The following is a 14,361-nucleotide window of genomic DNA, read 5'->3' as shown; positions in this document are numbered from 1 at the left end:
ATATGAACGTTCGAAATGATTCTTTGACATTGTCTATAAAAAAAAGTACGATCGTCGATCGGGCGCACTTCAAGTCTTTTCTCTTTAGTCTAACCTCCGACGGATATGACGCTTTAACCCTAAATTTTTTTTTAAATTACTCGGTATAAAGTAAAAAATTAAGGATGTCTCGTCGACATCGCGTCGCGAATCTCAAAGTAGAGGAGAAGCAGCCACAGCTTCAACGTCAGGAAGACGATGAAGACGACCAATACGAGGAGTGTACCGTTATATCGGAAGCCTCGATTACGAAATCTGACAATGATGAAAAATCTCCTCTGGTAAGGACGTGAAATTGAAAACTCCTTTTTAAGCAAAATAATAACGAAAAGTGCTTTAAAAAATCGCACAGAGTTCGCGACTCAAACAAATACTCAGTTGGCCGACGAGTCTTTTCAACTGGATCTACAGCTATATAACCCTCGAGCTTAACCCTCTTTTCCTCGAGGATAAACCTAACAACAGCAGCTCTGAGGAGACGGGCAAACTACTTCCTAGCATTATTTCTTTCGTTCTCGGACTGGTCCTCTACAGGACCTACGAAGATTCTCTCGACACAGTAAGTAAACAAACTCGCGCAAATTTCATTAGTAAGTATCCTAATTACAATAGTTAAAAATCGCAACAGGTATTGACGAAAGGTTTGAAAGCGGTACGAGGACTACTGAATCTAGGCTGCGAAGGGCTCGAGGCTCTAGTCAGTATCTGCGTCGTCCTACTGTTTTGGATAGGCGGCATAAAACTGCTGAGTAACGCACTAGAGAAGATACTCGAATTGCCGAAACTGTACGCCTATCACGAGTCCGGGTAAAAATATTTACCTCCGTCGGTGGTCTTCTTCGAGTCGCGACTGAATTCTACGGTCGTCATATTGTAAAATTTGGAGGTGATTCGGAGCGTTGAAATTGCAGATGGAAGTTTAAAACTGATCATTGAAGCTGCGCGCTAACTGACACTATGCATTACACAATAAAACTAGACACACTTTGCACACTTAGAAACGCAAACGATGTAGACCTTACGAACGCGTAGAGTTTACTGACTGCCTTGTGAGCCCGTGTATACTTGTAAATCGAAGCGAGTAAGCTTTGTTTTGTTTTGAAGAAAGTGTCTGCTGTGATCGACGAAAATAAACTGAATACATACGCTATATACAAGGCTTTATTATCTAACGCTTCTTCAATAGATTTCGCCCAGTGTATAATATAAAATCGTATCCTATATACATCGTTAAATACTTTGTTCTAGCGCAGAGTATGTCATTAACAATACGTATAATTACAAACCTTTAAAATTTCAGTACAAAATATGATGCTTCTACAGTTGTGGTTAATATTTGAGAACATTTCATGTAAAAAAGGTTCGATATTCTTCATATAAATAAGTCTTGTCTATGATCGTTGATCAAGTAGAGTAAAAATAGTACGTGTGAGATACAATAGAGTAGTAATAAATTAAATTACAAAAGGCCGAATTCATTCGCGATAAGGCCACTTTAGTAATACTTTCATTTCGCACTGGCGGAAATTATCTTTACTTAAAAGAGCATTCGTAGATGGATGGATAGATAGATTGATATATTTCTCTTTTTAAGGCACACACCGCGGACTCAATGCAAAATTGCTAATACAATTAATTACTTCCTACAATCCTTCCTTGAGTAAAAGGAAAATTGAGTCAATATAGTAAAAAAAAAACATAAAAACACGTCGCATGCAAAGTTTAAGTAAAGATCATCATTCCACCAGTGAAACCGCTCTATATCTTCGGTTTAAAAATTCATACTATCTGTATAAAAGTCACGGAATACGGTGTGTGCTATTTTGCAATACTTTGCTACTCAGTCATTGACAATGGTAATGGCGAGCTTGTATTCAGGCCAGGTGAAAGTTTTTGGTAGCTGGAGCTGTCAACAAATAAAGACAACAACGAGTTAAAATCAACTTAACAATCGGAATGAAATTATAGCCATAACGGTGTGAAAGACGCGAAAAGTACCTGCTCTGGAGCGTTGAGCACCTGGAATTCCTGGGCCATTCTCTCGGTCAATTCGTCAGGCAAAAGTACTTGCAGCCAGGGATCTTGAACAGCGTAAGGCTTCTCTTTGGTTGCGAAGGTCCCGGTTACCGAAGGCGGCACCAGCGTGACGGCTGCGTGCGACAGGATGGACTTGAAGGTGAAGTGTCTTCCGTGCATAACTCTGCCTCTGTTGAAACGGAAATGCGAATGGAAATTTAATATTTCGCTCTGAACTCGCCTTCTACAGCTTACGCATATAAAATTCTGCTCACTTTATCGCTAAAGGCAGGAGGGTGCCAGCTTCAAGGTTGAAAGTAAGGTGAAGACCCATAAGCGTTTTGAGCCCGTTGCTGTCTTGTTCGACGGACATTTTCACGTCCTGTTCGCAAGGGGACAGTCTCTCGGACTTGATATTCGGCTTGATGTCTATCTCTTCTTCAGGTTCGAGCTCTCCGTCGTCCTCTTCATCCGATTCTTGTCGTTGTTCGCGGTACTTTTGCGTGCTCTTGTCGCCCATCTGCACCCACCTAAAATCGAATCCCATGACAAAATTAAAAATCGTCATCTTCTACATTAACCGGTAGCACATAAAATTAACTAGCTCAAAGAAACTCACCAGCACTTGGCAGAAACGCCACTGAGATTGGAACCCTCGCGCGCGATACCGCTCTGAACTTTTTCGGCAACGGTCGGATCTTCTTCCATAATGGACTGAGTCCTGCGCATATCGGTAAGTAACCAAGGGCCACAGCCCCGCGCTGCCTTCAGCAAATTCACGACACCCAAGCCGTTCCAGTGCTGCGCAGCCTGCAGTTCTTCCGACGTCACTCCGACGATCTGCACGAAGGATACCTGAAATATTTTCGAGAATTCGGAGTGTACAAAATTACCAAAGAAAATAAACATACTCCCAAGGGAATCCGAATTCGACTTACATCGCCGTGTGGCGTATGAGCAATCTCTGGGAACTGCGGATCCTGTCCCATCAATATCTGATTGATCCTACTGGGACGATTGCCTCCAGGACCACCGTTACTGCTATTGTCCAATGGCGAGTGCCAGGACACGAAATCTCCCGGCATCAGCATGTTGTTAGAGGTGAAGACGTATTTAGCCAGCTGCTGCATGACGTTTGCCGGCCAGGTTGGCGGTGTCTTCTCGCCGCGTTCGCGGAGCAGTCTGAAGGTCAGCTCGAAGCCGAAACCACTTAGCTGACCCGGTCCCGTGCGCGGGTGGAGACGACTGTCGCCGTGGAGATCCGAGAGGCCGAAGCTGCAAGGAGGGAAAAAAAATCTTGTAAATCAATAATCAAATCTATTTCGAAGTCGAACTTCAGCCTCAATATAAATAGCCCCGGCAAAAAACCACTTACCGTCGTCCCGAAAAAAAAAAAAATCTATTATCGCCCCTCCCAAAAACAACGACACCCGAAAAAAGCCAACTCTATAAACGCGGCTATATTTTCGTCGAGCAAAGGGTGAGAGAGAGAGAGAAAGCGATTGCACCGGGCGCCGCGAAAAAAAAGGAGGAAGCCGTGCGTACCACCACCTACTCGGAAGGGGGAAGAAATCTCCTCTATTTCCGGTGACAGTGTGTAAGTTAGTTAGTTAGTTAGTTCTTTCCCCTCTGTGCCACGCGCCCCGGTTATTATTAGCCGCGTGTCGCGCGCGCCGAGACTTCTGCATTTCTCTCTCATTTGAGAGAACTGATGTGGGCAGCTGCGAAAGTAAGTACTTTATATACGCGGTGCGCTCTCTCTCTCTCTCTCTCTCTCTCTCTCTCTGAGATTCCGGCAATTCGAGGAGATGCGCTGTGATTGTGGGTTTTTGAATTTTCCTGGGATTTTTATTATTATATTATCTGAAAAGTATGAAAATTGAAAACGATCGAATTACGAGAAGGACTGTTGAAGAAGAATGAGAAATTATTTCACTATTTTTCTTCGTACTATCGCCGATAATAATTACAGGGAAGAAAGCGATCGATCGTGAAAATTAAATAAATTTCAAGACATGCTATATATTTGAAAATCCTATTGCACCAAATTGAAATAATACGTAAACATGAGAAGCGAGCGCCGTTGCAAAACACTGAAAATTCGAGCAACCTTCGCCGCCTCGTCTTTTCTTCGCGGGGGGGTATTCTCGAGAATCTCCGCAAACAAAGCGCCGTCGCTATGCGTTTCTAATATTCACTACTGCAGTAGCGCGTAAAAGGAAAAACCTTTTCCGGTACACACGCGCGTTCATCCCTCCCTCAGAAATACACACAGACATTTTTTCCTCTTCGAGTTTCTCTTAATATAATACAAATCCCCCTCGCGTCCCTCTCTCGTTACGGCGTAAATACCCGAGAGGGTATGAGGAAGCTGTTCTCCCCTTTTATACAGAAAAAATATGGACGCGTCGAGGAAAAGATGGATGTAAGGCGCGTGCTGCTATATTTTTTTTTTTTTGTTGGAATGTGAACGCAGGACATTTTTCTTTCCTGCGACAGATTTGTATTATGAAATTTTTTTCGTTACTTTATTTTGTATAAAGTCAACGTCTCGAAAATTCCATAATAACCGGGTTAAACCGGCCCCAATCAAACTTACATCTTATTCCCGAACAAAAACGAGAAAACAATTAAAGTACAAACACCTCAACTCTCATTTCCACGCCGTCGTCCCCCGATACCAATGACACATCCTCTCCGACACTCGTCTCTTTCTTCTCTCCCGTCGCGTATACTTTTACACGCCTCGATACCCCCGCATGTGTGTGTGTGTGTATATATATATATATATATATGACACGCACACACGGAATAAAACGTACCTGACGTAGTGCCAGTGTGGCGGGACGCCGAGCTCCGGATTGCCGGGATTCTCGTACATGCTGATGTAGTCCAGGGGATCGGGACCACCCAACCTGCGCACAAAAGCATCCACTGTGAGTAAGTGTTACGGGTGGGCATATAGCTGCTCTCTTCTGGCAGCAGTTGAGGGAATGCGGTTTTTCCAGTCGCTCGAATTTTTATTTTCCTCATCGCGACTAGCCCTTTCGGCTGCTTATTGCGCTGTATTTTTATTTTCGCGCTCGGTCGAGTCGAGGATTTTCAAATGGATTTCGAACGTTCGCGTGTACAGGAATTTTGGGGTAGAAAAGATCGCGAGCGTCCCGGACGTGGTGTAACAAACAAGAGGAGTCGTAGTCTGAAATATACTTATAAAATAAATAATTCACCGCGCGTCTCCGTCATTGTACGTACGTAGTACAGACTGTGGGACGTGAGCTAGCGAACAAGAGACCGAACAGCTGAGTGACTGTGTATATACCTATACTTGTATTATATGCTTGTGCGTCGTTTAATAACTTGGACCGTTAGAGCGCTGTTATTCGCATCGGCTCGAGAAAATTTATTTGAAATTAAAATTTGAGTATATACTTTCAAAAACTCGTGGATAAAAAGCACACTATAGGTTTCGCGAAAAATTAAGCGCAGGGTGAATAGAGCAAACCCGCATCAAAATGTACCTCGCGCAACAAGTGTATGTAAACACTCGACGAAAATTCCGCCCATCTTATACACAGCTCAAATACAACACCGAACGCGAATCTCATCCTCTCGTGGCGCGGAAAAGAAGAAGGAGAAAGAAGCATCTTCATCATCTCATACCAGAACTTGACCACAGCGGTGACTGTGAGTGGATTGAGCTGCTCCGGGTAGACTTCGCGGCAGAGGCTGTGCAGGGCTTCCAGTCCAAGAGCCGCCGTCGAGGCCATGGGATTACCACCATTAATCTGTTGTTGTTGCTGCTGCTGCTGCTGCTGCTGCTGCTGAGCTGAAGGATTATTGCCCGCGGGAAATTCCTCCCTTTCCCTCGACTCGCCGTACATTATTCCGTCTATGTGTAAGTATTGTATTTGAGAAATGATCGAGACCTAACCTCGAAACTCGCGTATGTGTAAGTGTACGATCGTACGAAGCCGCTGCGCGGAGCTGACTGACTGACACAAGCCACACAAGGAGAGCGAGCGAGGATGGAGCGAACCTAGTCTTTCCTTGAGGATGCGTGTAAAAGGGTGGGGAGAGTCTGGAGATTATTCGTTGTATATACGGAAATACGGAATACGCGGATACACAGAGAAACGTCAGAAGATAATGGTCTTTGAGGGAGGCTTTTTGTAGGCTGCTTTGTTTTGGAGCTTTTGCAAAGGGTTTAACAGGTGTTTTTTTTGCGGATTTTTCGGCTTCTTTCGTTGTGCGATGGATTTGTGCTTTTGGAATGGTATGTTAACCTCGTATGTACGTAGTAAAAATGGATTATTCTCTGTTATACGCAGGTTAAGTTGAACATGCCGACGTCGATGAGATGAGGCTGATAGAGCTGTTGTTGGGCTGCGCGATCCTGCTGTCGTGGCCTGGTCCGCGTGACTGCCTCATCGTCATGGCTCTCAACAAGACTACGGATCCGCAGCCTGAGTACAGGCCTGAGGGACCACTCGTTCTTTGCAAGTTCCTGTAAGTCTTATACTACCTATGTTGTATACTTCTGAGGTTATTTGCCTTTGTTTACTAACTGGTTGATTTTCGCAGCCCCAAGGAGTTTATAGAGTGCGATGATCCAATCGACCACAAGGGTAACAAGACTGCCAAGGAGGAAGTGGGCATGGGATGTGTCAAGGTGGGATCTGAATCTCTCAGTATATTTTTCAAATCTTTAAATAGGGGTTGATCATGTGAAAATTCTGCTCTTACAGTTTGGTGGTTCTAAGTACGAAGACGTGGAGAAGACAAAGGTCTTCTGTACAGTTCTGCCAGATATAGAGTGCCATGGTTGCAGGACATTCTTGAGGGAAGGTGTACCGTGTATAAAGTACAGCGGACACTACTTCACAACAACACTCTTGTACAGCATCCTCCTGGGTTTTCTAGGCATGGATCGATTCTGCCTTGGACAGACGGGTACTGCAGTTGGAAAACTGCTGACTCTTGGTGGCATTGGAGTCTGGTGGGTAGTGGATGTTATTCTGCTGGTGACTAATTCCCTGCAGCCAGAGGATGGCAGCAATTGGAATCCTTACGTTTGAAGAGACTTATTTTCATAAGTACTTGAGCAGCAAATAGAATTTTTATTTTAATGTTATGAGTCTATGAGAGAATAGAGTGCAATTAATAAGTTGATGTTTGTAATAAATAATTAATGTCAGTTGCGCTATAGAACAGATACTGCTCCTTTATTAAAAGGTTGATGATCAATTTATAGATTTGTGAAGATAAAGAAAACATTCGGGAGTAATATAACGAATTTTGTTAAAATTTCGTAAAACCAAGGTGTTTTGTATAATAAACGAGAATTTTGTTATGTATTTGTACATACGTGTATTAGGTATTAAACAAAGATGTAAATAAAATAAAATAATTCTAAGAAAACAATCTCTCGGTTGTACTAGTTTTCTACCCTAAAATGAACAGTCAAACAGTTATAATATATAAAATAATGTTTTTATTAGAATAAGCAGCTGAGGATCTCCAATAGACAAGTTTTACGTCACGCGTATTTACAAATCGTAGTCGTCCGGATGGTAATGCTCGCTTATCAATCTGTAAATGTACGACGGTGCGTTTCCTCCACTGAAAAAAAAAAACGCCGAGTAAATAAAATAAAATCCTACTAAATTCATGTATACCGTAAAAACTCTAATATAACTCACGTGTTCGAGATGAAGAGGGTTACGAGATCGGGCGGCACATAGTCGAAAACTGGGTTGTGTGACTGACTCTTTTCCATAATCGCGGTGTTGCTTCCACTGATGACACCTTGGAAGGGTGAGACGTGCTTGTTGAAGGCGTGTTGCTCGTACGAGCACAGGTACAGCGGCGACAGTTTGTACATGGGCAAAAGCACCATCACAGGTACCGAGTAGTGCTTTGCAGCTTGTGCTACAGTATGCGAACCTGTGATTGCCCGGAGACCACCATTGGCCATGACTGTGTGAGTGCCTATGATGACCTTGTTCACTCTGGACATCATCGCGAATATCGCGGCATCAGAGATCAGGGTTGTTTTGATATGGGCTTTTGCCAGATTTGCTGCCATTTCGTGGCCCTGAAAGTAAGTATTGTCTCAATACTTGTCTTAAATGCTTTGTTTGAAAAACAGTTGAATTCTTACATCTAAGAATGGAGCTCCTTCAGCTACAATCACTTCGAAAGCCCGAGTTTCCGCTGCCTTCTTGAAGAACTGCTCAACCAGTCTTGATCTACCTATGGTCATGACTATTTCATTTGAGTGTATATGCTCTGAAGCCTGTTGTGTGATATTTCCTCCACTGCAAAACACAATCCAATAATGGTAATGTGCAATTTATATTTACAGATTTTCTTATCTGACTACAAGTTTGTTACATACCAAGTTTCAAGCTCAGCTTCAAACTCACTGATATGTTCTATCAGCGCAGACTTGAGAGAAGGCACGGTTCTGTTAAAATCAATGTCTTTGTCTCCCTCAGAAGTGAGAATTTTGTGCAACGACTCCTGGGGATCCGTCTCATCTGTCTTGTTCTTCAACTCCAATGAAAACTCTTCCCTTATAATTTGCAATACTCGGCGTATCATATTTCCTATGCATGCCTCTATAGGTGCAGATTCAATGAGATGCTTCCCATTCATCACTATCGAATCCATCAATTTTCTAAAATAAAAAATAACAGGATGATTCAATGAAAACAGATTGGTTGTAACCACAAACTCACTTAGCTGTGGTCCATTCCGTGTTTGTTACGATTTCTTTCAAAACCGCGATCGTCGCTATCACTATCTCGTAGGTGCCTTTGATATCGCTAAAATAACGTCAGTTATTAAAATTTGGGAGGGAAAATTATTCATAAGCCAGGCTCGCGTGCGAAAAAAGGGTGTTTTTAGGTTTTGTTTACATGCTACGAACTCACCCATAATTTATGCTCCTAGCGAGTTTCACAACGCTCTCGTGAACCTTATCCTCGGACAAGATCATCTTTACCGCATCAAGTTCCGGATATTCTTCCTGGTTCCGAGTATTGTATATAAAATTTGTTTCAATCTGTTCGGAAACAGAGAGAAAGACTTCGGAACTGATGGCTGATGACACTCGCGTTTCAGGTTAGGTTAGTTATGGTAGTGTGTATATATATATATATATATATATATATGCCATATGTGCGTGGACTGTTGCTGAATTTTTCACGTGTTTGTTGTGCTCCGAAATTGCAGACGATTAAAAATTCGAAAATAGAAGTCTAGATAAGAGTTTGTTGGATTTTTGAAGACATGGCTAAAATTGAGGATGTCGTGAGTATCCAAGAATTCATTGCTTTGGTTTTATTATGTTTTCTTTGCATTTTTTAGGGATATTATTATTGATAACCTATATTTTGTTTCCAATACCCATCTTTTGATACAAACAATCGATATTTAAATTTTTTATTTTTATTTCATCTGTGATTGATTGTTATTATTAAAGATGCGATCAAAGAGTATAATTATAATTTAATAAACTAATATTACTGTTAATAGTATGTTCTACGATTAATTTGTTTTCTCTCAATTCAGTCAGCGGATCAACTGTTGGCTGGGTCAAGTATCTTATCCAGACCCGCAGAAGAATTCGAAAATGATGTGAGTTTTATTTCTGTTAATGACCATTTAAAAACCAACTTTTCATAAAATTAATAACAATAATATTTTAACAGCAAACTATTGAAGCTATGTGGGCCATGAAGGCATTTGAACATGCTGAAGTGTACTTCAATGTAAGTTTTGCTTCTCTTCTCAACTTATCCTATCAATGTCATTTGTATCTCAAACAACAAAATCATTCACAGATTTTGTGTTCAGTCGACCCCAAACTCTTAAAGCTCACACCTCACGACGATCAGATTTATCAGACCTTCAGAGAATTCTTTAAAGACCTTAAAGTCGACGTGATAAACGAAGACGAACTTAAGTCAGAAGCAGGCAAAGCCAGGTGGCGACCTTTCTGCGAGCAATTCAAGGATGTCGTCGAGGATTACAGCTTCGGTACATTGTTGCGCGCCGACTGTAGCAAAGATTACTCCCAGGAGAACAGTATTCTGACCTCTAGGATACAGTTCTACGCCATTGAACTGGCCAGAAACAGAGAGGGTTTCAATGACCAGATCAGGCAAAAGTTCAAGCCAAAGAAGCTTGAAAAAGCTAAGCCATAAGACTTGTGTATATGAAACGTACTAATTCGACTTGATATATTTGATACTATAATAATCGTACTGCCTTGTATACTTTTGAATAAACGATTCGTAACGAGAGATTTCTTAAAAAAAAAACATGTTTATTAAAGTCAATGTACAAAATACTACTCTACTTCTTCTTCTTGGCGAGAGTGAGAGCAGCGAGAGGGTTGGAAGCTCGAGCTTGATATTTCGATTTGGCGGCGCTTGCTCCAGAGGCGGCTGCATCCCGGTTGAACTTACGCTTTCTGCGGCCGATATTTGCCATGCTTTTCAACGAAGCTGGTACTATGTATTCTGGAACGTCTTTTAGATGGGCTTGGAGTCTCACGGTGTGAAGAGCTTTGTCTTGTCGGAGCGATTGAAGATCGCGCGGATTGTCCTCGAAGTAGCTTTTTAGTTTGTCGCAAGTCAGAACTTCTTGTTTAATTTCCTTTAGTCGGGCTTCGCGGACCGCGATACGCGTCACGGCCTTCCAGGCGTCTCTCGATCGATACCTGCAATCAATCAGTAGTTTATAAATTTTTAAATAAGTAGCTTATTATTGCATAGAGGATAAATATTTACCTGAATCCTTCTACTTCGTTAAGTTTGAATTGGTAAGTTTTAAACAGGTTTTCTTGACCATAATCTTTCTTCAGCTGTTCCTCGACCTGTTCTAGCATCGGTCGCTCCCTGATTGCTACAAAACTCAGGGCTGTTCCCTGATTCTTTCCTCTGGCAGTTCGTCCTGCCCTGTGTATGTACGCATTTATATCGAGAGGGAAGTCGAAGTTTATCACGTTGGAGACAAACTGGAAATCTATACCGCGAGCCACACCAGATTCTTTGTCTTTCCGACGTTTGCCTCTTTTCTGCTTCATAACGTGAGGCTAGTCGAAAAAATGATATTAATCATCTATCTTTTAATGTACAGGAAAAAGTTATTAGCGCTGATAGACATACCTCTTCCAACGCTTTCTCATCAGAAGCTATGATTATGTCGTACGTTCCGCTATTGAATTGTGTAACTGCTCTACATCTCGAGCTAGCTGGCAATTCCGAATTTAAAACGCAGGTGGGAATCCCGAATTGCTCCAGGAACAATTTTAATTTGTAACACCTATCTACAGTATTCACAAAAATAATACACTTTCCCCTAAAAGTAAAATTTTTAGTTATTTTAATAAATCTCAACAAATTACATTATTTGTATTAATTTTTGAGAAACTCACCTTATTAAGTGTAACTTTAACAATGCATACAAAATTGCAGCTTTGTCATTTTCTTCAGCTGCCAGGGTATAATGTGCCAATTGTGAAGGTGGCGCTAATGGTGGTTCTTCCAGCTTTAAAATAGCAGGATTGTGAAGAACCAATTTTTTCAGTGACAATACATCTTCAGACAATGTGGCAGAAGCCAAAATTGCCTGGTAAACAGTTGGCAAATATGCTAAAAGTGTTTTGATTTCTTCTTCATAGCCAAAGGAGAAAATCTGGAAAGTTCACCGAGAAATATTAATATTTCTTTGAAAATTGCTCGGTAAAAAAAGAAAATTACAAGTCAGTGTTTACCAGATCAGCCTCATCAATAATCAGAGTCTCCAAGCTTTTCTTGACATTTAAATTCTTGGCCTTCAAATGCTGCAAAGCTCTACCTGGGGTAGCGATCACAATGTCTGGATTTTCAGCCAACAGAGGTTTCTGTACAGAAAGCTCTACTTGGGGACTGATGTCCAAACACCTAACTTCTCTGCTACATTTTGTGGTGAGGTTTACAAAGACCTCGTGAATTTGTTTGCACAGCTCCTTGCTGGGAGCTAAAATCAGGCCAGTTGTCTGCTGGTGCTGTTGTGTTTCCTTGTTCGACAGGATCTTTTGGACCAGAGGTACTGCAAAAGCTCCTGTCTTTCCAGAGCCTGTCCTGGCTCTTACAAGGACATCTTTACCATCTAGGATTAGAGGAATGGTCTTTTCCTGTATAAGTGTGGGTTCGAGCCAACCCAACTTGGCAATTGCCTGTTAAAATCATCAAGTTTTTAAAGAAACGTAATGTGATGTGAATCCATGTACAAGAATTAGAGCAATTGCTAAACTATGCATTATTGAAAAATTCCCACTTTACATACGATATTGTTTTGATAAACTTAACCTTAAAATAACCGATCTTTCTCTAATTAATCACGATAAAACTACCTTTAATATTCTGTCGTCCAAGCCAAGCTCGTGAAACTGTTTCGTCTTCTCTTCGGTTTCCTCCTCTGAAACATCTTCGTTCGATTTAGTAGAAGACATTTTGATATTTTACACGACGATCGAAAAATGTGGCCTGCAATCGACTACCACGTGTTTACACTGTATAGTGCGTTCCGGAGCCTCGACGTTTTGACGTTTTTAGTCGGTACAGCAGATTTCTGTCAAATGTTTCTATACCACAGTGTATGCGGATAGTTGGAAAATCTTGAGATCTCGATATTATTTTATGTATACATCTAATTTATTATTAGTCAGTACAAGTATATAGCTTCTCCTTATAAAAATATTTATATAAACTATGCACTTTATAAAATTTCTCAATCATATGAATTAACGATAAATTTTATATAGTTACAACTCTTTATAACTATGATTTTGAATAATGATTTATCAAAGAAATTAAACATTGAACAAAAATAAATAAACAACTTAAGACTAATTAAGTTTTTTTTTTCTAATGAATGATAATGTTATGGCTCGTTGGTGAGATCTTGGGCATGCTCTTCAGCAATCCAGTTTCCTAACTGAGCCCAGGTAGCAGCGACAGAGTTACTCAACTCTAAAAAGTTTGACGATTGATTCATGAACAAAGTCACCCAGTTATAGTTATGTCGGTTATCTACATTATTACTTTTAAACAAGTGAAAAAAGCTTATATCTACAAACATCTTTATCCTTTTAGCTACGTCATTCTTTTTTCTGAGAAGCTCAATATAAACGTTCTCAATTTCCTCTTTCAAACTCATCATTTTCATGAATGTCGGCTTCATCATGGTTATATGAGTTTCTGTGTAATCAAAAATTTGTACGCAGCACTGATGATACATCATTTGTGTTTCTACGCGAATTCTATTACTGTTAAAAATCTCTACCATGATGTTATTGTCCATGCACATCCTGATTTCTCCTTCGCATGCAACAATTCTATCCCACGTTTTTTTACCAAATGAGATCTGCCAGCCATTTTTTACATCATGGATTTTAAAAGTTATTTTTAATTCTGGTATAGAAGGACTGGTGATTCCAATTACTAAACGCTTGGATCCACAGTTGTTCAAAAAAAATTCCTGGCCACCTAGCGAGAAAATTGAGTCAATCGATTGCAATTGCTGAGATGGCATCTCGAAAGAACGACTTGGCTGTAGCAGGGACTGATTGGTTGCTGCATCATTGTTGTTATTTTCACTGTGAACTTCAACTTCTATAATCTGTTGATTTACAGAGTCTTGTTGGAATCCGCTAGTAGCTGCTACTGCTACATCCGATACAGGTTCGATGGACTGACTAATTCTATTTTCTTCCACAAAATCGAACGGAATTCCATCTACTGCTATAATCTGTTGATTTACGGAGTCTTGTTGAAATCCGCTAGTAGCTGCTACTGCTACATCCGATACAGGTTTGTTGGACTGACTAACTTTACTTTCTTCCACAAAATCGAAAGGAATTTCATCTACTAACCAATTTTCAGTATCTTCGAATACTGTGTCTTCCGTGATCTGATTGAAGAATGTGGCAATTCCTTGTTTCTCCATGTTTACTTTTCTGGATGATAGTGAACGTTCATATGAGTATAATGTCAATACTTAGGGTCGTACAATTATCTTATATACTTAAGATACTTGCCTTTCTTTAAATTTAAGCTTTTGGATTCGAGAAAATTGTTGTTCAATTCGATTTCGGATTTTGCTGTTTGACACTACATTTTTCCAAATTACGATGAATTTTAATCATTTCTTAGCACTACATTTTTGTTTACGTGTGCAGGTATTTATTCGATTCATAACATAACCTTACAATTCTTCATAATATGTGAATATGGCGTTCCTCTGCAAGTG

General features: G+C 40.7%; 7 protein-coding genes across 15 annotated transcripts in view; 3 read left to right on the top strand and 4 right to left on the bottom strand.

The window, feature by feature from the left end:
• LOC100116798 (protein neuralized) overlaps positions 1-1,004 on the bottom strand; it is a 55,824-nt gene extending 54,820 nt beyond the window's left edge. For 3 of the 4 annotated variants that reach the window (XM_031921889.2, XM_031921890.2, XM_031921894.2), the window contains exon 1: positions 861-1,004. In XM_031921889.2, the coding sequence (XP_031777749.1) occupies positions 861-972 (112 nt within the window). In that variant the 5' untranslated portion in view covers positions 973-1,004. The remainder of the gene's footprint in view (positions 1-860) is intronic. The other variant, XM_031921892.2, reaches the window with a different exon arrangement.
• On the top strand, positions 45-1,384 carry LOC100678352. Its single transcript, XM_003424916.5, has 3 exons — positions 45-320; positions 392-598; positions 668-1,384. The coding sequence occupies exons 1-3, from the start codon at positions 165-167 to the stop codon at positions 848-850; spliced, it is 546 nt and encodes a 181-aa protein (XP_003424964.1). The 5' UTR covers positions 45-164; the 3' UTR covers positions 851-1,384.
• LOC100116584 (suppressor of fused homolog) lies at positions 1,183-6,053 on the bottom strand. Its single transcript, XM_001600988.6, has 7 exons — positions 5,719-6,053; positions 4,878-4,970; positions 2,994-3,330; positions 2,675-2,910; positions 2,331-2,585; positions 2,038-2,245; positions 1,183-1,945 (listed from the first exon to the last, which is right to left on the bottom strand). The coding sequence occupies exons 1-7, from the start codon at positions 5,937-5,939 to the stop codon at positions 1,880-1,882; spliced, it is 1,416 nt and encodes a 471-aa protein (XP_001601038.1). The 5' UTR covers positions 5,940-6,053; the 3' UTR covers positions 1,183-1,879.
• On the top strand, positions 4,744-7,479 carry LOC100116555 (TM2 domain-containing protein CG11103). Of its 6 annotated transcripts, none has more exons than XM_032597260.1 (5): positions 4,744-4,991; positions 5,634-5,953; positions 6,387-6,564; positions 6,640-6,727; positions 6,804-7,479. In XM_032597260.1, the coding sequence occupies exons 3-5, from the start codon at positions 6,416-6,418 to the stop codon at positions 7,131-7,133; spliced, it is 567 nt and encodes a 188-aa protein (XP_032453151.1). In that variant the 5' UTR covers positions 4,744-4,991; positions 5,634-5,953; positions 6,387-6,415; the 3' UTR covers positions 7,134-7,479. The 6 variants fall into 6 exon arrangements, with proteins under 6 accessions (XP_032453151.1, XP_032453145.1, XP_001599624.1 ...); XM_032597254.1 differs by having other exon boundaries at positions 4,860-4,995; XM_001599574.5 differs by lacking the exon at positions 5,634-5,953 and having other exon boundaries at positions 4,874-4,995.
• A 47-nt stretch (positions 7,480-7,526) lies between these two features.
• On the bottom strand, positions 7,527-9,198 carry LOC100116522 (eukaryotic translation initiation factor 2B, subunit 2 beta, 39kDa). The gene is made up of 6 exons (XM_001600945.6): positions 8,994-9,198; positions 8,799-8,885; positions 8,456-8,737; positions 8,219-8,375; positions 7,758-8,152; positions 7,527-7,677 (listed from the first exon to the last, which is right to left on the bottom strand). Exons 1-6 carry the CDS (start codon positions 9,056-9,058, stop codon positions 7,605-7,607), a joined length of 1,059 nt encoding a protein of 352 aa, XP_001600995.1. The 5' UTR covers positions 9,059-9,198; the 3' UTR covers positions 7,527-7,604.
• Positions 8,779-10,385, top strand: LOC100116485 (protein PBDC1). Its single transcript, XM_001600918.6, has 4 exons — positions 8,779-9,372; positions 9,634-9,699; positions 9,774-9,833; positions 9,906-10,385. Exons 1-4 carry the CDS (start codon positions 9,352-9,354, stop codon positions 10,266-10,268), a joined length of 510 nt encoding a protein of 169 aa, XP_001600968.1. The 5' UTR covers positions 8,779-9,351; the 3' UTR covers positions 10,269-10,385.
• On the bottom strand, positions 10,370-14,348 carry LOC100116447 (probable ATP-dependent RNA helicase DDX56). Its single transcript, XM_001600893.6, has 7 exons — positions 14,150-14,348; positions 12,464-14,068; positions 11,843-12,286; positions 11,504-11,763; positions 11,235-11,427; positions 10,857-11,161; positions 10,370-10,786 (listed from the first exon to the last, which is right to left on the bottom strand). The coding sequence occupies exons 2-7, from the start codon at positions 12,560-12,562 to the stop codon at positions 10,420-10,422; spliced, it is 1,668 nt and encodes a 555-aa protein (XP_001600943.1). The 5' UTR covers positions 12,563-14,068; positions 14,150-14,348; the 3' UTR covers positions 10,370-10,419.
• Between the last annotated feature and the right edge of the window lie 13 nt (positions 14,349-14,361).

The sequence above is a fragment of the Nasonia vitripennis genome, chromosome 1, assembly GCF_009193385.2.
Source record: "Nasonia vitripennis strain AsymCx chromosome 1, Nvit_psr_1.1, whole genome shotgun sequence".
Lineage (NCBI taxonomy): Eukaryota > Metazoa > Arthropoda > Insecta > Hymenoptera > Pteromalidae > Nasonia > Nasonia vitripennis.
Note: the sequence above shows the minus strand (reverse complement) of the source record. Positions and strands in the feature narration are given on the sequence as shown.